This window comes from Malaclemys terrapin, chromosome 7 (genome assembly GCF_027887155.1).
Source record: "Malaclemys terrapin pileata isolate rMalTer1 chromosome 7, rMalTer1.hap1, whole genome shotgun sequence".
Taxonomy (NCBI): Eukaryota; Metazoa; Chordata; order Testudines; family Emydidae; genus Malaclemys; species Malaclemys terrapin.
In genome coordinates, this window is record NC_071511.1 from 69,376,610 (window position 1) to 69,403,327 (window position 26,718).

General features: G+C 43.3%; 1 protein-coding gene across 2 annotated transcripts; it reads right to left on the reverse strand.

Moving 5' to 3' along the window:
* Positions 1-1,938: 1,938 nt before the first annotated feature.
* On the reverse strand, positions 1,939-17,986 carry TMEM254 (transmembrane protein 254). Of its 2 annotated transcripts, XM_054036024.1 has the most exons (4): positions 17,845-17,986; positions 16,333-16,436; positions 10,470-10,529; positions 1,939-5,199 (listed from the first exon to the last, which is right to left on the reverse strand). In XM_054036024.1, exons 1-4 carry the CDS (start codon positions 17,935-17,937, stop codon positions 5,079-5,081), a joined length of 378 nt encoding a protein of 125 aa, XP_053891999.1. In that variant the 5' UTR covers positions 17,938-17,986; the 3' UTR covers positions 1,939-5,078. The 2 variants fall into 2 exon arrangements, with proteins under 2 accessions (XP_053891999.1, XP_053892000.1); XM_054036025.1 differs by lacking the exons at positions 1,939-5,199; positions 10,470-10,529 and adding an exon at positions 13,503-14,042.
* Between the last annotated feature and the right edge of the window lie 8,732 nt (positions 17,987-26,718).

Here is a 26,718-nt window from a genome sequence, read left to right on the forward strand (position 1 = left end):
CACAGTAGTTTTCTTATTCTGTGGTGAGATTTCTCTTGCCTGTTTATTTCTTTCCTTTGAAAGGATAAATCCACCAGCCCTTCCTAATAGGTTGCATTCTAGCTCCCCGCACTACAAAGATCGCTGTGCAGAGCTGCACTTGGGAGCATGCCCACCTCACTGTGACTGGTAGCCAAAAGCTGTAATGAGCATAAGCTGTGGATTTGATTTGCAGCAGCACCAAGGTACCTTTATGCCACTCTGTGCTGAAGGCCTCTAGCTCATGAGAAGCTGGCTCAAGGGCTCCATTCTGGCCAACTCCTACCCCCACTGGTGTACGGGGTGTTGTAGGTGGTGAGGAGGCATCGACAGAGGGCACTAAGAGCAGTAACTAACTAAACTGTAACCTACATCAGAGGCTGCAAAGTTCACCAGCTGCCATAGAATACAGGGTTTGCATTGGGGAGTTCCTGCCCCAAGTGCAGGGATAAACTAAGAATCAGGACTTATGCTCAGAATCTGAGTATAAACAGAACTATGAACAAGTGATTGTTCCTTTCAACTGTGGGGTAAAGGTATAAATATATTAGCAATGCTGAATTTGAAGAAACAAAATGATTATAACAATAAAATGAAGGCTTGCCCCTTGGATTGGCAGCCATATCTTGCTGAAAGGACCCGGGGGCAACCCTTAATACTGGGATGTAGTTAGCTGTGAGAGATTAGTCTGTACTGTATGGAGAAACGGGGTAAGTCCCAATATCCTAAGTACCTGCCATTTTTGAAAATCCTATCCAAATTGTTATTTCTGTGGCACTGCATGTGCACACACATGGTGTTTTGAAAACAATGAAGAGGTCCTGCTGATGAGCCATTGGTCTGTGCTGTCTAAATATTGACCTAAAGTATACAAGATCCTTCATAACATTGTTTTGTACTCAGGGAAGAGCCACTCTCTTGTCTCTATCCTGGGCCTAACTCTGTTTATCTTCTCCATTTCTCTTTCTAGTCAATTTTCTCCTTCTTATATTTTAAACCTTTTTCTTAGCAGTAAGAGATGGTGCCGGTGATGAGGCGCTCTGTGTCCCTTTCTTTACTTCTCAGGTTTCTTGGAAGGGGCGAGAGACTGGTTATCTACTCCCAATGTAGCTTACCTTATTGCTGCCTTATTGTGACAACCTTGCTGACTCACCTCTGCTACAGCACTGCGAGTGCTTTAAGCTTGTAGTTGGATGGATTTGTAATGATGCCTGCTTTGCTTGCCATTGTTAAAAATACCCATCTATATATCTATAACCTTATCTATAGTTATGGGCTACTTTAACTAATTATGCAGTGTTGAATATCCCTGCATGTTGCCAGGGAGCCTTTACCACAGTGCAGCAGGAGTTTAATTGTCTGAGGCAGGACTTATTATCTCTCTAATATCCTCATGACCGCAACACTATGCAGGATGGGCAGACAATTCCCTGCCTGCCATTCTTCTATGGCTCATAAATACTTTGTTGACAATTTAACAAGTTTTAACAGACCCATAGAATTGTTTAAACTAAAAAAATCTTCCTTGGAACTCATGAAAATAAAGATATTCACACAGTATGCTGGACGACTGTGTACATTTTTAGAAATGGAGAGAATGAGGAATATTGACCTGTGGCTAGAACAAGGAACTTAAGAGTTAAGATTCCTGTGTTCTATTCCCAGTTCTGCCATGATTAACTGTAGCTTTAGAGAGGTTGTAACTTCTGTCTTTCAGTCTAATAACTAGTTCTCAGGCATCTTGTGGGATTTACTCTTTGGAAAGTGTGTGGAAATCTGTGAAAGAAATAGTATATGTTAAATGGGCATTTCAGACAGCTGTGGTTCACAGTGAGTATTTATACTGAGTATATAGGTGTTTGTGGTTTTTTTTGTTTGTTTTGTTCATCTGGATAACCTATTTTGCCAGTTCACAAAAGTAAAAGTCTCAAGGCAGCTTTTTCTTTCTATTCTTTATTTTTAAGTTTCAAGGATTGGAAGTTCTAAAGGGGCAGGCCGATTACAGAAATGAAGCAAAGCTTGTGCTCTCACACCCTGTTCTTTATTACCAGGTATGACACTATACCCTCCTAGATGCTCTTACACTTAACAGCACAGGACTGTTGTTGTTAAATTGCCAATTAACTCTTCAGGTGTGCCTTATACCTTTATGCTTAGAGCAGAATTTGTCAAGAAGTTAACTCCCTATGCTCTAGTGCTTGGATGAAGCCTCTGCACCCCTTTACTAGCTGCTTAAAAAGGGGAGTGCCAGCACTGTGAAATCTGCCAGCCTTGGTTCACAGGCAGACATAGGCACTGCCTAAGGTATTTAAGATTACTCAAGGTGACTCCACTACTGCAGCAACAGGACTGGCAGCTGCTCTCTCCATTTATGTAAGAGTCATCAGGTAGCCTCCCCTCCACCCCAAAAGGAGCCTAACACCACAGGGGCTATGAATAAGGCTAAGATTTTTGTCACGGATATTTTTAGTAAAAGTCACAGACAGGTCACGGGCAAAATAGAAAAATTCATGGAAGCTGTGACCTATCCGTGACTTTACTAAAAATCTCCATGACAAATGGGGATCTTCGGGTCCATGCACTGCCTGAAGCAGTGCAGCTGCGCAGAGGCTGGGAGCTGCCTGTAGCGGCTGAGGGGTATCCCTGCCATATGCAGCTCTGGGGGTCTCCCCACTGCCTGTGGGGGCTGGGAGCTGTGGGGAGCTAGGAGCTCCAGGTGCTGCCAGAGACGACAGGAGTATGCTGCAGATCCCTGCCCCCTGTGGGCAGCAGGGGACCCTGCAGCTCCCAACCACCACAGGCTGAAGTCCTTGAGGTTGCTGGAAGTCACAGATTCCATGACTTCCGTGACCTCCATGACTAAATAATAGTTTTAGCTATGAATCATAATAGTAATACTTTAACCATCTTTCCCCCAAAAAATACCTTGAATATAGCAGCTCAGATATTTTAAGTGGTCATGCTCCTTTGGAGCAATGTTAAAACATGACAGAACACGTTTTCACTCTTAATCCTCCTGAAAAGTCCAACAATAGACCAATACAATAGTGTACAGTAGAGTGAAACCTGTCAAACCACAGACAAATTGACTGCTTATTAGAAGTGGTCTAAGAAAGATGGAGCAGAATTTTACTCCTTACATTTGGGGAACTGAATAATAGAGTCTCTTGGACCAGTGCATTAACATCTAGTTGAATAGTTAATCTACATTTCATTACAGTAACAGTAGATATAAGACTTATGTTTTGAGATAAGAAAATGTTATATCTAGGAATCCTAATTAACCTTCTATAACTTCTACATGTATTGTTAATCAGTTGTTCAGAAAATAGCTGCACTTAATCTGCTCTCCCTCAAGTTATATTTGGTCACTGACTTCCATAATCTAAACTCACCATTCAAAGAGACAAGTTCCCACTGTGCGAGACTTAAGGCAAGGTAACATCAACAAGTTCTCTGTCACCTTAAATTAACTGAGTGAATTGTTTCACTACATATTCTGGCTCAGATCATTGAACATCATCCTGTATAATGTAGCCACTTGTTAGTGTTCCTGCAACTTTAGGGACATTTCTCTCTGATATGGGAAGACTGAACAAGATAAAAACATGTAGGTGGAATTTTAACCAAAAATGTTGGTGAAAATTATTTATTGAAAGCCTGGGAAAACCATTCTAGCCTAGAACAAGCAGAGACTTCTCTATACTACATAAGTAAAGTGTCTCTCTGCTGATGTGGAAGAAAAACACCTACCAAAAAAAGGGTAGTTCTGTCTTAATGCCTATTGCCAACAAGGGTGGTGGGGTTTTCTTTGGGTGGGAGTAGAGAGGAATTGTGCTTTTCAGTTTGAAGCAAATTGAACATAGAATATAGGTAAGGCTAAGATTTTGTCACGGATATTTTTAGTACAAGTCAGGGACAGGTCATGGGCAATAAACAAAAATTCACGGAAGCCTGTGACCTGTCCCTGACTTGTACTAAAAATTTCCCTACCCATTTTATTATGGATAAGGGTCCAGCATGCATTATTGCTGGGGCTCTGGTGTCCCCCACTGCCCACAGCAATGGGGCAGCTGCGGGATCCCCAGCTCGGCACTCCAGGGGCCCCCATTGCCTATGGCTCAGAGCTCCAGGATCTCCTGGCTGATTGGGAGCTCCATGGCTGGCAGCCATGGGGGCCCCCTGCAGGGGTGACTCATGGTAGGATAACGGAGGGCCAAGTGCCCCCAGCAGCGGGCCTGGGCCAAAGCCTCTCCTCTTCCAGCCATGCTGCCTGGCACAGTGTAGTGGCTGACTGGGAGAGCACCTGGCTGCAGCAGCAGCAGGCTGCCCCCAGCCCAGGCTCAGCTTCTGGGGACAGGAGCCAATTCTGAGAGGTCTGGGGGGCTCCAACTCACTCAGCTGCTGTCCCAGAAGCCAAGCCTGGGCGGGAGGCAGCCAGGCATTCTCCCAGGCAGCTACTGTGTTGCATCAGGCAGCATCCGGGAACAGCTCTGGGGCCTGGCTTCCAGGAAGAGCAGCCGAACATGCAGGGAGAGCTGGTACAGTGGGAGGACAGAGCCCGCCCCCTGAGGTAATGTGGGATGGGGAGAGTGCAGAGACCCCAGGCTAGGGGCGGCGAGGAGTCACGTGGAGAGGACACATCCCCTTTAGCTGGTGCCCCCTTTGTGTCCCTCCCACGAGTCACCTTTGGCCCCCTGCCACCTGTGACTTCTGCAACCTCTGTGACAAAATCGTAGCCTTAGATATAGGCCATTAAACAACCAACTGAGGGCAGTGATATCTGGTCCCTGACCCAATCTGGACTGAATTTTGCAAGCACAAAGTGAGATACTCCATGTTCCCATACTAATTTCTTGAGCTATCAAGTGAGCCCATATCTCAAACCAGGCATTTAATAATAGCAGTGATACCACAAGATTGCCTTGGCACGAGTGCACCGGCTCACATAACAAGAAATGCCTTTTAGATCATTCACAGCAACTAAACACATAGGGTGAATCCACTTTCTAAGAACAAGGTTGAAATATATTAGCCTTATTTGCCTCTTTTCCAATCCTTTATCTCTGCTTCTTAGGCGGAGGCTTGTAGGCTAGCAGGTGGGAGAGAGAAGCTATACCAAAGAGGAAGGTTTGGATGAACCATCGACGTTGAACAGAGCTGTCAGTGATGCCTTTGGTCCTGCAGTAAAACAAAGTTAGATTTTATTTAACATACTATATACTTTCCATAAAAGTGAACTGTGAAATGGATCTAACATACCACTGATCATATTGATTGATGTTTACAGCTCAAAGCACCTTGATGTGAGGAATGTTTAGTAATGAGGCTCAACTTTTACACTCCATTTAACGCAGTCTGTACCACTAATGAAGACTTGTTAATCATGATCACTAGACCTGTTTTTGACACATTAAGTCAAGTTATTGATGCTGTCAATGTTAACATTATGCACAGTTAACATTTTGAAGTGCAAAATAAGCATGGGGATGAGACATTTGGCATTACTAGTATAAAGTAATCATGAAGTCAAGTACAGTACGCTAAGCAAATCCCTACATGATACAGAGTTTATTAATGTATTTTCACTATGGTAAGAGCTTTTCAGTTACAGTGGCAGCCTGGAGAATAGACAGCAAGTTAGTTGCACACAGACTTCCTTTTTTGCTATGTGAACAGATGAGACTTAGCAGCAATAACAGGGATCATGTTTCTTAAACAGTGTGAAACTTTTTTCATATGGAACAGCTGATTTGCATGTGGAAAGTTGATTGTGTGGAAACACTAGTCACTAAAAAGACTAATGGCCTTCAGTGCTTTATGTAATGATTTCAGACTACTTTATCAGTTAAAGAAATGGGCTGCACAGTGATGGTTAGCAATCCCAAGAACAGTACATCACAGTGTGGTGGGAGCAATACTAACCCAGATCCATTGAGATTACACTTGAGTAGTTTTCTCAACTGTCTTTGAATTAATACAGTTTGCAACTTTTGTACTGACTATACATTTCCAAGGCAAATTCAAACAAAATGAACATACGAGGCACATTTAACACTAATTTTAACCTCTTGAATGTTCATTAAAAGATCTGTGACCTCAACAGGTGCAGGGCTGGCTAACTATTTTGGCATTTCTCCATAGTGCAGAAAGGAGGAAAAAAGATGCTACTGATGGCAGCACACCTGCTAGTTAGAGACAAGCCTCCAACCCTCTCCTTCCCTCGTCAGGTGCTATTGCTTTGGAAATCATAACTTTCACTGGTGAAACCATCAGAAGAATGGCTTCTTCCCGTGCTGCAGTCATTTCCAAGAGCATATGGCGAATAGTATCAAGAGATCTAGCATATGCTTTAAGTCACTGTAGACTAAGACTGGGAGTGCATTTAGATTCATTTAAAAAACAATCCCCAAAAATGTAAAGCTCTAACTTTTCCCTGCCCTTCCTTATATTGGGGAAAAGGTAAACAGATAATGCCACAAAAGCTCCTGACAAACTGGTCAGGAACTAAGTGAAAAGCTCATTATTGGAGGTATAAAAATAGCGGATGGGCTAGACTCAAGGTCTGATTGAACATGTGTAATACAGGAAGCTTTAACTAGACACACTGTCTCAACTTACTTGGTGCTCCCTCTACCAATTTCAACTAAAATATCCTAACCCTGTTTATACTGTTGGGCCCTGTCTACATGAGGAAGATGAGTAGATAGCAAATGTGTTAGCTAATACATGTGAACATGTTTTTAGTACCTACTGTAAAGAAAGGCAGTGTAGTCCAAACAGGGTTTTAGTGTTCCTGAATTTTTTTTTTCCTGCATTCTTTTGCAGTTTTTCAAATACTGCAACTTGCTTATGCAAGATTACACTCTTGCAAAACGTGTGTGTGTGTGTGTGTGTGTGTGTGTGTGTATATATATATATATATATATATATATATATATATATAATCTAGGCAAACAAATACTTTCTACCCTCAATGAGATTTAACTGTTCGATTTCATTTCCTGTCTCCTTAGTAATGTCTAAAAGTACTACTGGAAAGTGGATGTTCGTATCATTGGAATTATATTAACAGCAGCTGCCTGGACAGAGGCTTATCAGAAACAAGGTGTTAAGTAAGCAGTCTTTATTTCTGCCTCTTCATAGTACTTCACATTTTAATAATGCTGTATAAACTTAAGTGCTTTCTGCAGGGTGCAAAACCTAGAAAGGGGTTGTCATACCTACTATGTCTGACATCCGGCATAAGTCTTGTAAATTTGTGCACAATCTTAGGAATTTTTAACTGTGAGAGAAGTCTGCCCTTTCTCCTTTTAAAACTGGGAAGTTATATAACTGCAAATAGGCATCACTTCATACTCCCCTTTTAATTAAATCAACTGAGGCCAACTTTTTTTTTTTCCAAATACAAATAATCTGAGGACCACATTAAGCAATGGACCAAACATGGACCAAACAAAAGCACTATTTACTTTGTTTTGTTTGTCTGAATAAGGAGTGCCAGACAGCCTGTGACAAGTGGAAGAGGAGCATGTGTAGGTTTCCAGAACACTGCATGAGACTGTCTTCCCTTTCCCAGTACACATGAACCAAGATGTAAGCAAGGCTGCAACTTTACGAGTTGGCAGAAGAGCTACATAATTTTTTTAAAAAGTCAGTTGAAAGTATTAAGTTTCGAAAGTATTGCTGATCAACATGGGGTTTAGAGTAAACATAAGAACGATTACTCTGACTGTAGAGCCTTCACAATCTTTTACTCCTGAGCCATATACATCTTAGTCTGAGTAGGGCTCGACTTCCGGACACTGACTGATGCAAACAGAATCCTTATATTCCAGAATTCCTTTATATACACTTTCTATTTCACAAAGACCCACTAGGTGGCAGCCCAGTCCTGCCTTCCCCCACACTCACATTTTTCACAAGAAGAAGAACAGGAGTACCTGTTCTTCTTTCTGCGGATACAGACTAACACGGCTGTTACTCTGAAATTTTTCACAAGATGTATCTACTCTATTGATTACAAAGATGCTGAGAAGTTATTTTATAGAATCACAGAAATGTAGGGCTGGAAGGTCCTCAAGTCCTGCCCCCTGTGCTGAGGCAGGTCCAAGTAAACCTAGACCATCCCTGACAGGTGTCTGGTCACCAGTTTTTAAAAAACTTCTATGATGGGGATTCCACAACCTGCCTTGAAAGCCTATTCCGGATCTTACTTTCTAACCATAAGAATAGTTATTTCCTAATATCTAACCCAAGTCTCCCTTGTTGCGGATTAAGCCCATTACTGCTTGTTCTACCTTCAGTTGACAAGAAGAAGAATTGATTACAGTCTTCTTTTTATAAGATTTGACTATCAGGTCTCTCTCCTCAGTCTTCTTTCCTCTAGAGCAGTGGTTCCCAAACTTGCTCCGTCGCTTGGCAGTCTGGGAGCCGCGATCAGTAAACAAACCAGCCCGAACTGCCAGGGGCTTTGCCTGCACAAGTGGCGGAACAAGTTTGGGAACCACTGCTCTAGATTAAACATGGACAGTTTTTTTTTTTTTTAACCTTTCCTCATAGGTCTGAGTCTCTAAATCTTTTATCATCTTTAGTGCTCTCCTACGGATTCTCTCCAATTTGTCCACATCTTTCCTAAAGTGTGGCACTCGGAATTGGACACAGTAGTCCAGCTGAGGCTTCACCAGTGCTGAGGAGAGTGGAACAATTACTACCCTTGTCTTGCATACAACAGTTCTGTTAAAACATTCCAGAGTACTAACTTTTTTTGCAACTGCATTACATTGTTGACTTGTTCAATTTGTGATACACTGTAAGCCAGCAAGTTATTCCCCATTTTGTAACTGTACATTTGAGGGTTTTTTGTTTGTTTCTGTTTTTGTTTTTCCCCTGTCCCCAAACCCTGTCCTAAGTGTGGTTGTCTTTATTTAATTTTATCTTGTTGAATTCAGACCAATTCTCCAATTTGTTAAGGTCCTTTGAATCCAGGTGTTATCTGAAAATTTTATAAGCATACTCTTCACTCCATTGTCCAAGTCATTACTGAATAGTATCTAACCCAGGACAGATCCCTGCAGAATACCACTAGATATACCCTCCCAGTCTGACAGCAAACCATTGATTAGTTTTTAAGCATGGTATTTTTGACAGCTGCGCACCCATCTTAAAGTAATTTCATCCTGACCACATTTCCCTATGTGCTTATGACGCTGGTGTGTGAGTCTGTATCAAGAAGCCTTACTAAAATCAAGATTTGAAATCTACAGCTTCTCTCCCATACACTAGGCCAATAATCCTGTTTATCTTTGAGATCTGCTTAAAGAAAAGCCCCTCATTTGGCCTTAATATTTGAAGGTATGTGAAGGGACATGCCCTAACTCTGGTGTAGGGGAGATCAACCAGCTCTTCTGGGCCTGTTTAGCACTAATGAAGCAAACCTGCAAGGCTTGTTCTTCCTGGAAAGGAAGAAGCTTAAAAAGGGAAGGGACAGTGAACAGGAAGAAGGCTATTCCACTTCAGAGACTGCTGCCAACAGAGAGTGCAGCTTGTGACCATTGCCTTTTCAACTGACCTGATTGGCAGCAAAGCAGTAAGTCCCTAGAGGGGCAGAAGGTAGGCCCCACTAAGGCGGTAATAGACTCTGATAGACCAAGCTCACAGAGCTGAATCCAGAAAGACACTGCCTGAGAGACAGGCCATCTTTGACCCTGTTTTCATCCAGAGTCTCCTCTCTCATAAGGGAAAGAGTATAAATGATATCAGGTGTCAAGGGCTCCCTTGACCACCCTCTTCCCCACTCCCCTCCCCCGTCTCCCCCCATCCCCCCCCAAAAGTACCATAATTGTTTTTATTCCACCTACTGATATAACTCTCTTCTATGGCACTCTGCACTATAGTTAGATTTGGAAAGATTAATCGGTAAATGTCAGTAAACATCAATTTCAAACACACAGACAAATAAAAATACTTTTAATATCTGCAAATTTCAGTTAAGAAAAATGCTGCTTGAGAACCCAGTTTAAGGATATTTATTTACTTTGTATATTTTGACAACTAGTGTTAAGGTTATAAGGCTTTAACTTTTTGAATCTCAATGCCTCTCATTAAAAAATTCTGACTTTTCAATTTCCCACAACTGAAAACTTAATTTGATAAAAATAATAAAAATGTTTAAAACCCACAGATTTGCTCAGTTGTAAAAGTTTAAATCTAATAGAAAAAATGCTTAAACTGATAGACTTGGCAGAATTTTTTTTTTTTTTTTAAATGGCTAACTGAAATATCAGAGCACCACATGGGAGGATGAACTCTTCCTCCCAAATTCCCTCAGTAACAGTGCCTGAAGTTAGGTTCCTAAACCCATATCCTTTTTAGGCTTTTTTTTTTTTTTAATCTTGTCCCTAAAATCTAAGATAGAGGGGAATTTAAAAAAACAACCCCACACAACTTACTTGCATAACTTGATACTGTACAATGCTTCAGCTATATGAATTCCCCAGGCAAGCCAAAACCTGGTAAGATAAGCACACACATTAGTTTTAATGTTGCTGAAAATTAGGACCACACTGTTTCCATAATGCAAAAGATGGAAAGACGATATTTAAGAAACCGACAAGTTAGCTTTCTGCTTTTTCTAGAAGACAACAGAGAATTTTTTAGTCTAAGGGCGTATTTGAAAGAAAGGCAGAGTCTCTCTTAACTGTGCTCTGACTAAGAACAAGCTATGAAGTTCAGGTACAGAGCATCACCTAAAGCACCTGGTATTCATCCAAAACTTGTCATGGTATGTTTGTAAAATAGCAGATACTGTACTACAGAATTTGGCCCAATATCAGGCTCAACTTTCAGTGAAGTCAATACAAGCTTGCCTCACTACAGAATTTAGCCTTGTACTTATTAGAGGTGCAATCTAAGTACCAGAGAAGTCAAATGGTCAGCTTTTCATTGGATTTATAGTTACTAGAAGTTTTATTAGCTTTAGTTTATAAACAGATGGTATAAAGAGATCAAATACATGCCTAATTGGGCATTTAAGAAAAGACTAGCTTTTCAAATGAGTCAAAAGCGGTCAGTCTTCAAAGTGGAGTAATGATGGGGCAATTTGAAGCTTTTAACAAAGCCCTTCTAAAAACAGGTCTCTGAAATCATTTTGATCTATATTAATATGCTCTTGTAAATTGCCCTTCTGTTGTATATTGGTGCCCAGATACCTGCTTTTCTGAACTGCAGTATTTGTCCACCACCAATTTTAATGTATAGCCTTGTTCCAGTTAGGAGCTGTGGATACCAATCTTGCATCTGAAGCAACACACCAAGGCACACTGAGTAACTTTTATCTAGATACTAAGTGTTCCAAGTTCCTCTGGTGATTGGAAATCACAATGAGATTGAGTCCTGATTCAGTGCATGGTGAAAGGAACAAAAAGTGAAGCTGGAATGTCCCAAACAGTCTAAGGTTCTCTTTACACACAAGTGATGAGAGCTGGCTGCAATAAAGGCTTATCTAAACATAGTTCTTCAGAAAGAGCTCTTTCTATCCAGTTGTTCCTGAATAACTCCACGTGTGGACACTTACTCTGGAATAAAAATGTGTCTACACATAGTTACTCAGGAACAGCCTGATTAAAAAAAGCTCTTTCTGAAAAACTCCATATATAGACAGGCTTAAATGGCATAAAGCCATAAGTTATGTAACCCAAAAAAACCCTTGGTCCTGTCTACACTATAAATTGTAACACCTTTAACAGAGGTCCTTCAATGTAAGCTGAGACGCAGGGTATGTCTACACTACGGGATTAATCTGAATTTATATAATTTGAATTTTGGAAACAGATTGTATAAAGTCAAATGTATGCGCCCACACTAAGCACATTAATTTGACGGTGTGCGTCCATGTACTGGGGCTAGCGTCGATTTCCGGAGCGTTGCACAGTGGGTAGCTATCCCATAGCTCCCGCAGTCTCCTCCGCCCATTGGAATTCTGGGTTGAGATCCCAATTCCTGATGGGGCCAAAAACATTGTCACGGGTGGTTCTGGATACATCCTTCCCCCTCTCCAGGGAAGCAATGGCAGACAACAGTTTCGCGCCTTTTTCCTGGGTGAACAGTGCCGACGCCATACCACGGCAAGCATGGAGCCAGCTCAGCTCAAGACAGCAGTCATGAACATTGTAAAAACCTCGCGCGTTATCGTGCAGTTTATGCTGAACCAGAACCTGCAAAAACAGGTGGCAAGGAGTAGGCTGCGGCAGCGAGAGTGATGACAACATGGACATGGAATTCTATCAAACCACAGGCCCCGGTGCTTTGGAGATCATGCTGTTAATGGGGCAGGTTATAACCATGGAACGCCGATTCTGGGCCCGGGAAACAAACACAGAATGGTGGGACCGCATAGTGTTGCAGATGTGGGACGATTCCCAGTGGCTGCGAAACTTTCACATTCATAAGGGCACTTTCATGGAACTTTGTGAGTTGCTTTCCCCTGCCCTGAAGCACCAGAATACCAAGATGAGAGCAGCCCTCACAGTTGAGAAGCGAGTGGAAGATAGCCCTGTGGAAGCTTGCAACGCCAGACAGCTACCGGTCGGTCGGGAATCAATTTGGAGTGGGCAAATCTACTGTGGAGGCTGCTGTGATGTAAGTAGCCAAAGCAATCACTGAGCTGTTGCTACCAAAGGTTGTGACTCTGGGAAATGTGCAGATCATAGTTAATGGCTTTGCTGCACTGGGATTCCCTAACTGTGGTGGGGCGATAGATGGAACCCATATCCCTATCTTGGCACCGGAGCACCAGGGTAGCCAGTACATAAACCGCTGCAAGCACTTGTGGATCACAAAGGACGTTTCCCCAACATTAACGTGGGCTGGCCGGGAAGGGTTCATGACACTCGTGTCTTCAGGAACACTACTCTGTTGAAATGGCTGCAGCAAGGGACTTACTTCCCAGACCAGAAAATAACCGTTGGGGATGTTGAAATGCCTATAGTTATCCTTGGGGACCCAGCCTACCCCTTAATGCCATGGCTCACGAAGCCATACACAGGCAGCCTGGACAGGAGTGAGGAGCTGTTTAACTACAGGCTGAGCAAGTGCAGAATGGTGGTAGAATGTGCATTTGGCCATTTAAAAGGTCACTGGTGCTGGTTACTGACCAATCTCCTCATTGTTATTGCTTCTTGCTGTGTGCTCCACAATCTCTGTAAGATTAAGGGGGAGATCTTTACGGCGGGGTGGGAGGCTGAGGCAAATCGCCTGGCTGCTGATTATGTGCAGTCAGACACCAGGGCAATTAAAAGATCACACCAGGAAGTTCTGCGCATCAGAGAAGCTTTGAAAACCAGTTTCATGACTGGCCAGGCTACGGGGTGAAAGTTCTGTTTGTTGAAAACCCGCCCCTTGATTGACTCATTCCCTGTAAGCAAACCACCCTCCCCCACCCTTAAATCACAGCTTGCTTTTAAAGGAAATAAAGTCACTATTGTTTAAAAATCATGTATTCTTTATTAATTGATTATAAACATAGGGAGAGAACCGACAAGGTAACCTGGATGAGGTTTGGGAGGAGGATAGGAGGGAAGTAAAAGGCCACTGAAAAAATTCAATATGACAGCCTTTTGGTTGGGCTGTCCACTGGGGTGGAATGGGAGGGTGCACGGAGCCTTTTTTCCCCCCTTTTCCCCCACCCCACCCGGGTTCTTACACGTCTGGGTGAGGAGGCTATGGAACATGGTGAGGGGGGAGGGAGGTTATGCAGCGGCACTCTGTTATGCTGCTGCCGTTCCTGAAGCTCCACCAGACGCCGGAGCATGTCCGTTTGATCACGCAGCAGTCCCAGTGTTGCAGCCTACCACTTCTCATCTCGAGCGTCCCTCATGACCTCACTTTTACTGGCATCTTTCCTGTACTTAGATACCGTGTCCTTCCACTCATTCAAATGAGCTCTTTCATTGCGGGTGCATTCCATTATTTCCAAGAACATCTTGTCTCGCGTCCTCTTTCTCCGACACCTTATCTGAGAGAGCCTGCGGGGGGGATGGAAAAAAGGAGAGAAGTTTTTAAAAAGATACGTTTTACAGAACAACACCTATACTCTTTCATAGTGAAAAACACTATTCACATTACATAGCACATGTGATTTCAGTACAAGGTCGCATTTTCCATCTTAATATTGAGTGCCTGTGGCTTTGGTGTTAGAGATCACAGACGTAGGTCCAGGCAACAGAATTCGGCTTGCATGCGGCCATGGTAAGCCGCTGTCTTTCAGCTTCTGCGCCCTCCTTTTCCACATACCAAGCAAAGCCTGTTGACTGCTGCGGTTTTCCTGTTAACCTTCAGCAGCAGAAAACAAACTAACCCCCCTCCCCATCCAATTCTCTGGGTTGATCACTTTATCCCTTCCCCCACTGTGTCGCTGGTATCAGGGAAGAGCCCTGCTAGACAAAAGCAAAAAGCTCCGCGCCAATTTCCCCCCACACTTGGCTAACTGCAGGGAAGGATTTCTTTTCAGCCACAGGCAAACAGCCCAGTAGGAACGGCCACCTCTGTCCCCTTAATTAAATTCCCGTATTTCAACCAGGTTACCATGAGCGATATCACTCTCCTGAGGACTACACAGCAAGATAAAGAACGGATGTTGCCGGAATGCCAGCAAACACCGGGACCATACGCTGCCAGGCTTTGTCATGCAATGATACCAGATTACTTGCTAGTAGCATGGCGTGGTCAAGTGTCCTACCATGAAGGACGGAATAAGACTGCACTGCCCAGAAATCTTCTGCAAAGGCTTTTGGAGTACCTCCAGGAGAGCTTCATGGAGATGTCCCTGGAGGATTTCTGCTCCATCCCCAGACACGTTAACAGACTTTTCCAGTAGCTGTACTGGCCGCGAATGCATCCCAAGTCCTCAGGGCAAATTAATCATTAAAAAAACGCTTGCTTTTAAACCATGTTTTATATTTTAAAAGGTAAACTCACCTGAGGTCCCTTCCATGGGGTCATGGTCTTGGGTATTAGCTTGGGAGGGTACTTCAGTCAGGCTGAGAAAAAGATCCTGTCCGTCGGGGAGAACGGAGTGCTGTGTGCTTTCCGCAAGCTCATCCTCCTCCTCCTCCTCCTCTTCCCCGTCCGCAGAATCCTCAGGTGTAGCTGATGAGATTACCCCCACCTTGGAATCCGCGGTCAGAGGTGGGGTAGTGGGGGCGGCCCCCTCCCTAGAACTGCATGCAGCTCAGCGTAGAAGCGGCATGTCTGCGGCTCTGACCTGGAATGACCGTTTGCCTCCTTTGTTTTCTGATAGGCTTGTCTGAGCTCCTCGACTTTCACGCGGCACTGCTCTGAGTCCCTATTGTGGCCTCTCTCCATCATGCCCATGGAGGCTTTTTCAAAAGTTTTGGCATTTCATCTTTTCAAAGTTCTGCTAGCACTGAATCCTCTCCCCATATAGCGATCAGATCCAGTACCTCCCGTATGGTCCATGCTGGTGCTTTTTTTTTCAATTATCGGCCTGCATGGTTACCTGTGCTGATGAGCTCTCTGTGGTCACCTGTGCACTCCTGTGCTGGGCAAACAGGAAATGAAATTCAAATGTTCTTGGGGCTTTTCCTGTCTACCTGCCCAGTGCATCCGAGTTCAGATTGTGACCGCTCTGGACAGCAATGATGCACTGTGGGATAGCTTCCGGAGGCCAATACCATCGAATTGCGGCCACACTAACCCTAATTCGAAATGACAATATCGATTTTGCCGCTACTCCACTTGGCGGGGAGGAGTACAGAAATCAATTTGAAGAGCCCTTTATTTAGAAATAAATGGCTTCGTTGTGTGGACGGGTGCAGGATTAATTTGATTTAACGCTGCTAAATTCGAAATAAACTCCTAGTGTAGACAAGGCCTAAGAAGTTGAAGCATTAAGGTAGACATCTCCCTTCTGAAGAGGAAAAAGGGAGAACTCTGGAAACAGCCTGCAGTGTCTGTACAGCCATTTAGCTTCCAGGGTAACAGAAGCATTTGAGAAAAGTTAATAAGAGGCCTTGTAAACTTAGATATTAACTGTTGCCAAGAATTATTTAATCTATATGTTTTTTCACCCTAAAGAGAGCAAATTCCCAATTCAGCTTCTGGATCTCAGGAACTGGCCTTGACAAGTTTCATTCACCTAGCCTTTCACCACCCCTACCTCCACCGAGGTGAAACACAAGCCATTAAAATGTAACAAACTATCAAATTAAATTATGGAATCTTAAGTAGGGGGTGGAGATGGGGAAACAAAACAATGTAAGTAGCAAAAACATTAGCTTTCCAAATCAAACTTACCCATTATATAGCAGTTTGGGGTGGTTGTCCACTAAATATTTAGTAAAATGGCCAAATTGTCCCAGATTCTTGTAGGGTATTGTTGAAGGTAAAAAGACTGCCCACTAAGAGAAACATACACTTTAGTGAAAAAACGCACCCCTGAGCGCAGCAAGTTTCAGCGTTGTAAAGCGCTAGTGTAGATAGTGCCCTAGTGCCGGGAGCCACGCTGGTATCTATGCTCCTCATGGAGGTGGGGTTTTTTTAGAGCGCTCGTAGAGCTCTCTCCCAGCACTCTGCTGTGACTACACAAGCCACGTTAAAGCACTGCCATGGCAGCGCTTTAACGTTGCAAGTGTAGACTAGCCCTTTGCTGAATCTGCCAACAAAAATCCAAAACAGAATGGTAGCTGCAGTTGTCTCAATGAAACTCAACCCACCTCCACTTTTTTCATGCAATTTACTGATTGGCCAAGTGTAACTTTTGGTCACTACTCACATTAAGAAGTGGTTTTTATCAATACACACTTCTGCCTCAGCTTCCACTATGTTGAAATTCTAAAGTATTGGAAACCTGTCTCCCCTTCGGCCTATTCAAAATTTGCATTACGAGTGCAATGCTTCACTTTCTCCTATATTTAAAGATGTGTAGTCCACCTTCAAACTCTCTGCTGGATCCCCACTCACTTCAGAATTCAATTAAATTGCCCTTATTTTAAAAAGCTTTGATGGACGTGCTCCTCCTTAGTGCACAAGCTGTGTCTTTCATTCCTCAGTTAGAATGAACCTCTTTTTCTGTACAAAATCTAGCCACAGTTGCCTCTGTCTGCAGTTTTATTTTATTTTTAATTCCAACTGTTGGTAATACCGGTTCAGCTCTCCCACTATTAGAACTGGACAGAAGGCTACTGTACACAAGCCTCCCAAGGTCACCCATGTTTGACACTATGCCAATTTAATGTACTCTAAGCATGGTAGCAGGAGCTGTGTGAGCACACGAAGAGTGCAGTGCTAGTATCAGGGGAAGATGCTCTGCTCTTTGCAAGAGTGGGATATTTTTTATAGATATACAAAAATCCCTACTCTAGACAAGCCTTATATAGGAGGTGTACCTGAATGGCAGATCTATAGTATCGTTACCAACTTCAGCATCTCCTGGCAAAATTTGTTTCTGCTGTCAACTCTTGGAGAAGGGGGAATTATATCCCACTCGCATAAACAAACCAGGTGGGGTGGGGGAAAATAGCTACCCCTAAAACAACTGCCCTTCTTGTGCTGTTTTCATTTTCCTCACCTCGCAAGTGCAAGAAACCACCTCACTCACTGAACTCCCACAACAATCCCCCACCCCCCCAGCCCTGCCCCCCGCTCGGATACACACACTCTGCCCCCAGCACTCCGCTCCCCCCTGCCACACGCACCCTAGCCGCTCCCAGCGCCCTCTATTCCCGACACCCCCAGCCTCATCCATGCCCCCCCACACCCATTCACCCTAGCCCTGAGCCCCCCAGCGCCGGGCGCCCGGCTACTCACAGCGAAGTAGCCTATGGAGATGGCGATGGCGCCCATCCAGAAGCGGCTGGTGCTCCGGAAATAGCCGCCGGGGTCCCCAGGGGACGCCGCCATGTTGGCACTGGCCTCGAGCGCCGCTCACAGCATCGCCCCACGGAGGCGGGGCCGCCAATGTCGCCCGAGGTGAAGGGGGGAGAAGCGGACTGCACCCGGACCAGACCATTCCGGCCGCGGGGGGAGGAAGTGGGGACGATCAGGCCTGAGCTCGAACCTCTCTGCTGGGGAGGAAGGGGAAGCAGTCAGAGTCCCCGCCCCGTCCATGGAGAAGCTCCGACCCCCCCTGGCTCTGGTGCTGCGGGGCACGGTTGGCGTCCCAGCTGGACGGGGACGTGCTGGGTGCATTCGAGCTCCCGGGGCTCGCTGGAGAGGGCTACGCTGAGCGCGCTGGAGCTCCTCAGAGCTCTCTCGCTAGAGAATTACATGCATGGGGGCGCTATGTAGAGAGGGGGTTCCTCCCCCTCCCCCTCATTTCATGTCGGAGGTTTGCTTACTGCACATGCCCTAGCCTCAGATAGATTTTTAAGGGCAGCACAGCTTGAGTGTTGAATGCGATGAGTTCCATGCTGCTGCCAGCTTTAGCCCTTGGGGCAGGGAGTGTGTTTATAAACAGAAACAACAAAGAGTCTGGTGGCACCTTAAAGACTAACAGATTTATTGATTTTATAAACAGAGGCATGGTGATTAAAGTGACAAAAGGCTTGTCATCAAATTAAGGATCCTTAGATGATCCTGAAAGCATTGTCAGGCACTCCAGTTGAAAGATAGGCAACAAAGGGTAAGACTAGTGGTCAGTTCTTAGAATGCAGCGGCGTAAATACTAATTAGTGGTGTCCCCTGGGGGTGGGGGGGAAGGCGGTCTGTACTGGGACCAGTACTGTTCAACATGTTCATAAATGATCTGGGGGGGGGGAGGGGGGAGAATAAACAGTGTGGTGGCAAAATTTGCAGATGATACAAAATTGTTCAAGGTACTTAAGTCCACAGCAGACAAGAGTTACAAAGGGACCTCAGAAAACTGACTGACTGGGCAACAAAATAACAGATGAAATTCAGTGTTGATAAATGCCAAGTAATGCTCATGGCAAGATATAATCCCAAGTATATATACAAAATGATGGGGTCTAAATTAGCTTCTACCTGTCAAGAAAGAGATCTTGGAGTTATTCTGGATAGTTCTCTGAAAACATCAGCTCACTGTTTAGTGGCAATCAAAAAAGCTAACAATGTTGGGAATCATTAGGAAAAGGATAGATAATAAAACAAAATATCATTGCCTCTATATAAATCCATGGTACACCCACATTTTGAATACTGCATGCAGATCTTGTCACCCCATCTCTAAAAAAGATATATTAGAATTGGAAAAAGTACACAGAAGGGCAACAGAAATGATTGGGGTATGGAATAGCTTCAGTATAAAGAGATATTAATAAAACTGGGATTTTTCAGCTTGGAAAAGACAACTAACGGAGATATGATAAGGTCTATAAAATCATTAATGGTGTGGAAAAATTGAATAAGGAAATGTTATTTACTCCTTCACATAACACAAGAACTAGGCATCACCCAATGAAATTAATAGGCAGCAGATTTAAAAAACAAAACAAAAAAAAGGAAGTATTTCTTCACAGTAAACCCATGGAACTCATTGCCAGAGGATGTTTTGAAGGCCAAAACTATAATAGGGTTCAAAAAAGAACTGGATAAGTTAATGGAGGATAGGTCCATCAATGGCTATTAGCCAGGATGGGCAGGGGTACAACATTATGTTCTGAAGTGTCCCTAGCCTCTGTTTGCCAGAAGCTGAGAATGGGTGACAGGGGATGAATCACTTGATGATTGCCTGTCTGTCCATTCCCTCTGAAGCACCTGGTATTGGCCACTGTTGGAAGACTGGATACTGGGCTAGATGGACCATTGATCTGACCCAGTATGGCTGTTCTTAAGTTCTTATATATAACCCAGAAGTATCTGACACCCCCCCACACACTGTAACCCACTAGACTCCACTCCCCAGAAGTCCTGTTGGGATCTCTCTCTCAGAGTTAGTAACAGAGTAAGAATATACATTAAAATTGTAAACCTAACCAGTGTCCCTTAAGTGACTTGCCACAAGATGTCAGAACATGTTAATATTAGAGCTGAGTGGGTCTATTTTTTCTTTTCTTTTAGGAATTAGATACAGTGCTCCTGTCAGCTAATTATTAAATTATCTGCCAAAAAACTAGAGTTTTCAGGTCCTTACTTGGCCACTAGAATCATGCTTAAAGTTCCACCCCTCCCCAAATCTGAAATGGTGCCCCAGGTCGGGGCAAGGGTGGGGGTATCTTAAATCTTTGCTAACAAAGGCAGGTTTTCTGCAAAGGTCCTGTCTACTTGCATACTCAGACTTGCTCAGGCAGGTGGTTTTTAATGGGGAGGGGTATTCCCTGTGAATCCCACATTGTGCTCCTCCCCTCCATCAACAGCTTCTTGTTGCTGTTCTCTCTCCCCTCTGACATGGATTCCATGTAGCTCCCTAGGGAAGACTTGTGTCAGCTTGAGCTTTGAGCAGATGCAGCGTGCAGATGTGGGGTTAGAGCCACATGTCTTCTGCTTGCTTGGGAATTCAAGAACTAGTGCTGCTGTTAGACCACTAGGCTGGATTTTGCAGGTGATTTTCTGAATAGAAAGACAAATCCACTTTTGGGATAATTAATTGTAAAGTGAAAAGAACAGGAGTACTTGTGGCACCTTAGAGACTAATAAATTTATTTGAGCATAAGCTTTTGTGCGCTACAGCCCACTTCATCAGATGCATAGACTATGCAAGGCACTGAATTTAGCCATATGGAGTGGAAATCCATGTCTATGCATCTGATGAAGTGGGCTGTAGCCCACAAAAGCTTATGCTCAAATAAATTTGTTAGTCTCTAAGGTGCCACAAGTACTCCTGTTCTTTTTGCGGATACAGACTAACATGGCTGCTACTCTGAAACCTGTCACTAATTGTAGAGTGAATCTGATTTGAAGTAGGCATTGTAGCCCAGGGTAATGAGCAAGTAGTTGTAAGCAGATAGCCTGGCTTTCACTCTGGGCAAGTCACCTAGGCCCAGATCCATAAATGTACTTAGGCTCCTAACTTCCATTGATTTCCGTGAAAGTTAGAAACCTAAATACCTTTCTGGATCTGGGACTTAATTTCCACACCTCAATTTCCCCCTTTGTGAAATGGGGACAATCAAAGGAGTGCTGTGTGTTAATTAGTTAAACTTGGTACAGTTCTCTGAACATGTCAATAATAATGATTAGTGAGGACATTACAATTAATAATCTCCTAATAGGACCATGTCCCAGATTCTGACCTCAAATCTGTATTTGTACAGGTCCAGGAGTTTGAGGTAGGAATTCAGGCTCCATGTTGTCTTTGCAACAGGTGTAGAGACTATAGTTTCCGTTGACTTCATAGTACTACCTTTCCTTACAGAGAGAATTTGCATTTGATTATATCATGGGATTAGAGATGGGAGAAATCTAGTATTAGATTATTCTACAGCCTAATAGATCTCACTACCCGGAGCTTTCCCCATTATTCAGTATTTTCCCCTTTCTTAATTTTACCCCATTATTCTTAGTTATGCCCTTTGTACAATCCTATGCAGTTCCTCTCCATGGCCTCCTCTCCACCCTCTGATCCACTCTCAGAGGGATCGTCTCCTTAGTCACCCCCATCATGGACACGCTCACACCCCCGGGTTCCCCCCCGGATGCTTCACTGGTCTTGGGTCCATGCAAGAGGAGTAAGCAGACATAGGCAAACACATCATTCCACCCCAGCCCCGGCACTGCAGAAATTCTGAAAACAAGCTAATGCAGCAAGCTATATCTTTTCTGTAGGGCAGCCACAGCTGGGGAAGTCCCTGGTAGTGTGACTCTAAAGGGGCTGTTTTACCAGAGAAGTGGGGTGGGACTGCTGGGGTTTAGCCAGGCCTCCTGGGGATTACCAGGTTTGAAGGGGTGAGTCCCAAAGCCCATTCCATGATGGAGGAGAGATGCAAATCCACAGCACCAGCAGATGTGAGGGAATCCTCATTGAGGTTTTTTCCCACATAGCCTCCTACTACAGGTTTTTCCACAAAAGGGAATGAGATGGGCCCATTCTTGAGATTTATACCCTTCAAATACCCGGTATAGGATTACCACTTTAGCCATCCCTTAGTCTAGCAATACAGCTAACCACAATCTTATGAGCAGCCATTTAGCTACTCCTTTCTAATCCAAATTTTAAAAACAATACAGAGAGGGCAGTGGTTTACCTGAAGCTCTGGGTTTTCAAATATTCTAAAATAGTCCTTAAAGACCTTTGCAAAACTGGGGTCATCATTAGCTCCTTTAATTGCCTCACAAATCAATTCACCCAGTCCTTTAATTATTTTTGCTTCCCTTCTCTTTATTTCATCCAGTTTATCTAAATCTTTCTGCTGGTGGCTGTCTGGAAGAAACCTGGAACTGCATTCAGATCTCTTTAGAAGTGACTCTGAAATTCAGAGGATTTATATTTATCTCTATAGGTATTTGATCAGTTTACTGAATAACCATTTGATTTATTTCCCCCCACCACTGAATTGGCTTAATACTAGATGAAGTGTGTGAAATACTGTGTGCTGTTGCTGCAAACTGACACAGTGGTACATGTAGGAAAACAGCTTGTATTAGCTGTTGCTGGTATCTGTCACAGTCCATGGAAGAAAATCAGCTGTAGGAATGATAGCTGACAAAAATGGGAAATCTCTTCTCCAGCTGGGGAGCAGAGGCCAGCCCTTGAGCCCAGCCCTTGAGCCCTTCCACTTCCAAATATCAACTAGGGAATGGAGTGTGCCCTGTGACAGGCTACCCTTTGTTGAAGTTCTCTTCTATAGCTCAGTGGTTTGAGCATTGGCCTGCTAAACCCAGGGTTGTGAATTCAATCCTTAAGGAGGCCATTTAGGGATCTGAGGCAAAAATCTGTCTGGGGATTGGTCCTGCTTTGAGCAACAGGTTAGACTAGATGATCTCCTGAGGTTCCTTCCAACCCTGATATTCTATTCTACAGTTAGGAGGTGTAAGATCCTTGGATTCTCCCCAAAAGATTGTTCTAAGGCTGTCTTTGCTGGCCAAAAAGCTGTGTTTTTACAGCGGGATAATTAAAGTGAGTTAGTTATCCCACTGTGAATTCTAGCAGAGACCAGCCTCAGTAGTTCTTACAGCAATGCAGCTATGTGATGTCAATTATGGGTATAGTGATGACCTTGCCTGGATATAAAACTGAACTGAACTACCACAAAAACTACATGTGCCTTGTCTCCACTAGGTTTTTACAGCAAGATAGCTAACGTGTGTTAGTCATCTCGTTAACAAAATCACCTTTTTTGGCAGGGAAGACATAGTCTGAATGTGTGTTGGCCTTAGAAAATTAAAGGAGAAAGCAATCTTTAGAGACTGGAGAGGGGGGGAAATGTGTCTGCATTGCTATATAATGCACAGTAACTGTTTTATCTTTCGTTCTTCAATAGCATTTAATCTGCAGTTCATATTTATGGAAGTAGATAAAATTTAAGGCTAGAATGGATCATTTGGTAAGATCAACACAGAGTATATCTCACCCTGAACAAGACTGCAAAGACAGAACACCCACTCTAAAACCTGCTTCCATTGAGAGGCCTCTGGGATTGCAGGGCTCACAGGTGCCAGTTTTCACAGCGACTGAGGTCATATCTACACTATGGTGACTATACTGGCATAACTAGGGTACTGTAGCTATGTCAGCATAACCCCATACTGTAGACAAGTTTACACCAGCAGAAGGATTTTTTTCTGTCACTGGAACACCACTTCCCCTAGTGAAGGTAGCGAGGTGGACCCAGACCAAAGTATTCTTCCATACACCTACGTGCATCTACAATGGGGTTAGGCTGACATAACTATGTTGCTCGGTGGTATGGATTTTTCATACCCCGAGCAACATAGCTTGGTCAACCTAAATTTTAAGTTTAGACCAGGCCCAAGTTTAAAAGCTGATTGATGGGTTTGTCCTGCTGAAAGACAGTTAAAGTACAGTAGATGGAGCAATGCTGCTTCTACATTTCTGCTGCTCATTTCACACATTGTTTACAACATTAAATTAGTCTTTCAGATTTTAAATGCTAAAGCCATGTGTGTTGTTTCTAGTACAGTGGAAAACTTATTCTCCCTCCAAGTTAGAGACATGGGTTTAGGACTATCTGGGAACAAAAGCTATTTGTCAGGCAGTCTGTCACTTGTATTTTGTGCTCTTGATAGATGCCAGAGACTAGATAGCAAGAGGCAGGGTTTCTTCTTTTGTGTCTTTTTTTTGGGGGGGGGGGAAGGAAGGGTTAGGGGGAAAAGGTTAGGTTTTAGGAGTTTGATTCCATCTAAAGAATTTTGAAACATGGTTTGGGCTAATCCGGGGTTTCAGGATTGGGCCCCATGTTAGGAAATTATTTAGCTGCAGCCAATTTTGAACTGAGTTGAAAGGCTAGTGTAGATGAGACAGAATATGTATTTATTCCATGTAAGTTCTGTAAGGAGATGGACTTAACAAAAGATTTCCACTACTCAGAGTTAAATAAACAAGGCTGTAATGAGAGTGTTGCAAGCATTTCTGTACTATTAAACTAATTTACTATGCATTTTTTAAAAAATAACTTCCCTCACAATCTCATTCCTCTTACAAAAATATTTTTTTCTTTTAATTAATGGTTGGTTTAAAATGATCACTATTGCTTTTAAGTTCTAAGATGAGACCCAAACTAAGCAAAAACACTATCCTTTTTAATTTTCTGTCTTATAACTTCACAAAGATTTACAATACTATATATAATGGCCAAGATTTTCAACAATAGAAGCCCAATGTTACCTTCCTAAATCTATATTTAAGCAATTAAACATGTGGTCAAATTTTCAAATGTATTGAGAAATACATTAGACAGAAATAAATAGAAAAACTAAAGGGTGTTTTCTCCCTTCAATTTGTGGGTATGTCTACACTACAAAGAAGGTGTGTTCTTAACTCAGGTTAGCTAACTAACTTGAGTTAGCAAACTTGGATTAAAATAGCAACGACTATATGGCAAGTCAGCTTTGAACTCTGGTTAGCAAGTCAGGGCCGCCCAGAGGATTCAGGGGGCCCCTCGCTGCCGAATTGCCGCCAAAGACCCGGCACTTCGGCAGCGGGTCCCGGGCAGAAGGACCCTCCACCGCAGGTCTTCAGGGCACTTCGGCGGCGCGTCCCGGAGCGGAAGGACCCCCCCGCTGCGGAATTGCTGCCGAAGACCTGGAGCGGAAGAAGCTCTGGGGTCCCGGGCCCCACGAGAGTTTAGTGCTGCCGAAAAACTCTCGTGGGGGCCCCTGTGGGGCCTGGGGCAAATTGCCCGACTTGCCCCCTCCGGGTGCCCCTGTAGCAAGTCAAGCTAAAGTCTACAGGAGACCTTGAGGGTTGAACTCCAGCTGTCTAACCTGACTGAGTTCAATGGGTAATTGCCATGTGTTTACTTCCATTTTAACCCAAAATAGCTAATCCAAGTTAAGAACACATCTTTTTTTGCAGTGTATGGAAGTTCTTTGTACAAAGAGAATGATAGCTATATATTTGCCATACATAAATTATTAATGTATTAAAATGTGCTGGAAAATTAAACTATTGTAGTTGTTTGGGATCACATTTTGAACAATGATTGTAGGGGCACAATTCATGGCTTGGATCTCATTAGCTATATCAGCCTCAGTCATATGTCATCTTTACAAACATTTAGGATTAAATTCTTCCCTTAAGCATATAAATGTAGAAACCCCATTGATTTCAAAAGAAATTGAGTATGTACATAGGAGAGCAGCATTTGGCTTTTAATTTGTGCCGAAGTCCCATATGCTTAACATATGCTGTATACCATCTCACTGACTAGACATGCAATTATCATCATGGGCTTTTTATTTGAAAAGGAAAAGGGAAAGGAAAAGAAAGATAAACATAAAGAATCCCAGTCACAATTCATTGCCTCTGACATTTGCGTGTTCTATTAATTATTAAGCCCTTGCTTACAGTAGAATGACTTAGGAGAACTGGCTACAACGTGGTTCCAGTTTGCAGTGTAGACAAGATTTTAAAAATGGTTTGTAATTGGGATTTGCTGATGTATGATGGAAACCTGATTAGTGCTGCCGATTCACTTCTAGTGAATACATTTTGTGTTTCTGTCTCTAAGAATAGACTCAGGGTTTGATTACACTTCAAGCTGGAGCTGTAATTTCCATCCTGGGTAGACATATACACCCTAGCTTTGATTGAGCTAGCATGCTAAAAATAGCAGGGTAGCCCCTATAGCACTACACTTCTATTTGTAGTGCACAAGCTTAATCCAACCTAGCTCACGCACATCTACCTGAGCTGGAAATTTCACTGCCAGCTTGAAGTGTACACATACCGTGAGTCTATCCTGTTATTGTTTTTTAATGCATTGCATAGGTTTTTTTTTTTTTTTAAAAAGCAAAATAGTAACAAGCAGTTTTATATACACACATATAAAACAACTTGCATCTGACAATCTCCAAGCTCTTTACAAAGATAAATTACACCCAGATATATGGCAAATCAAGATGAAGTTGCTTGCCCAGCGTTGTGCAATCAGTGAATCATGAAACAATCAAAAGGTAAAGGAATGAGTGGGTGATAAAACTACTGGTGAGCTTCCTGACTGCCAGTTTCTTGCTCTAATCACTAGCCTGATTACCTGTACCATTGGTATCCCCAATAAATGACTTCCTGGTCCTGATATCACTTCTTTCATTTTCTAAATGCTG

Excerpts from the sequence above, each read along its gene's own strand:
- TMEM254 (XM_054036024.1), bottom strand. The coding sequence starts at position 17,937 with ATGGCGGCGTCCCCTGGGGACCCCGGCGGCTATTTCCGGAGCACCAGC. Across the intron at positions 16,437-17,844 it reads TCTCCATAGGCTACTTCGCT|TGGGCAGTCTTTTTACCTTC; the intron begins GTGAGTAGCCGG and ends TGTTTCTCTTAG. Across the intron at positions 10,530-16,332 it reads CCCAAACTGCTATATAATGG|GTTTTGGCTTGCCTGGGGAA; the intron begins GTAAGTTTGATT and ends TTATCTTACCAG.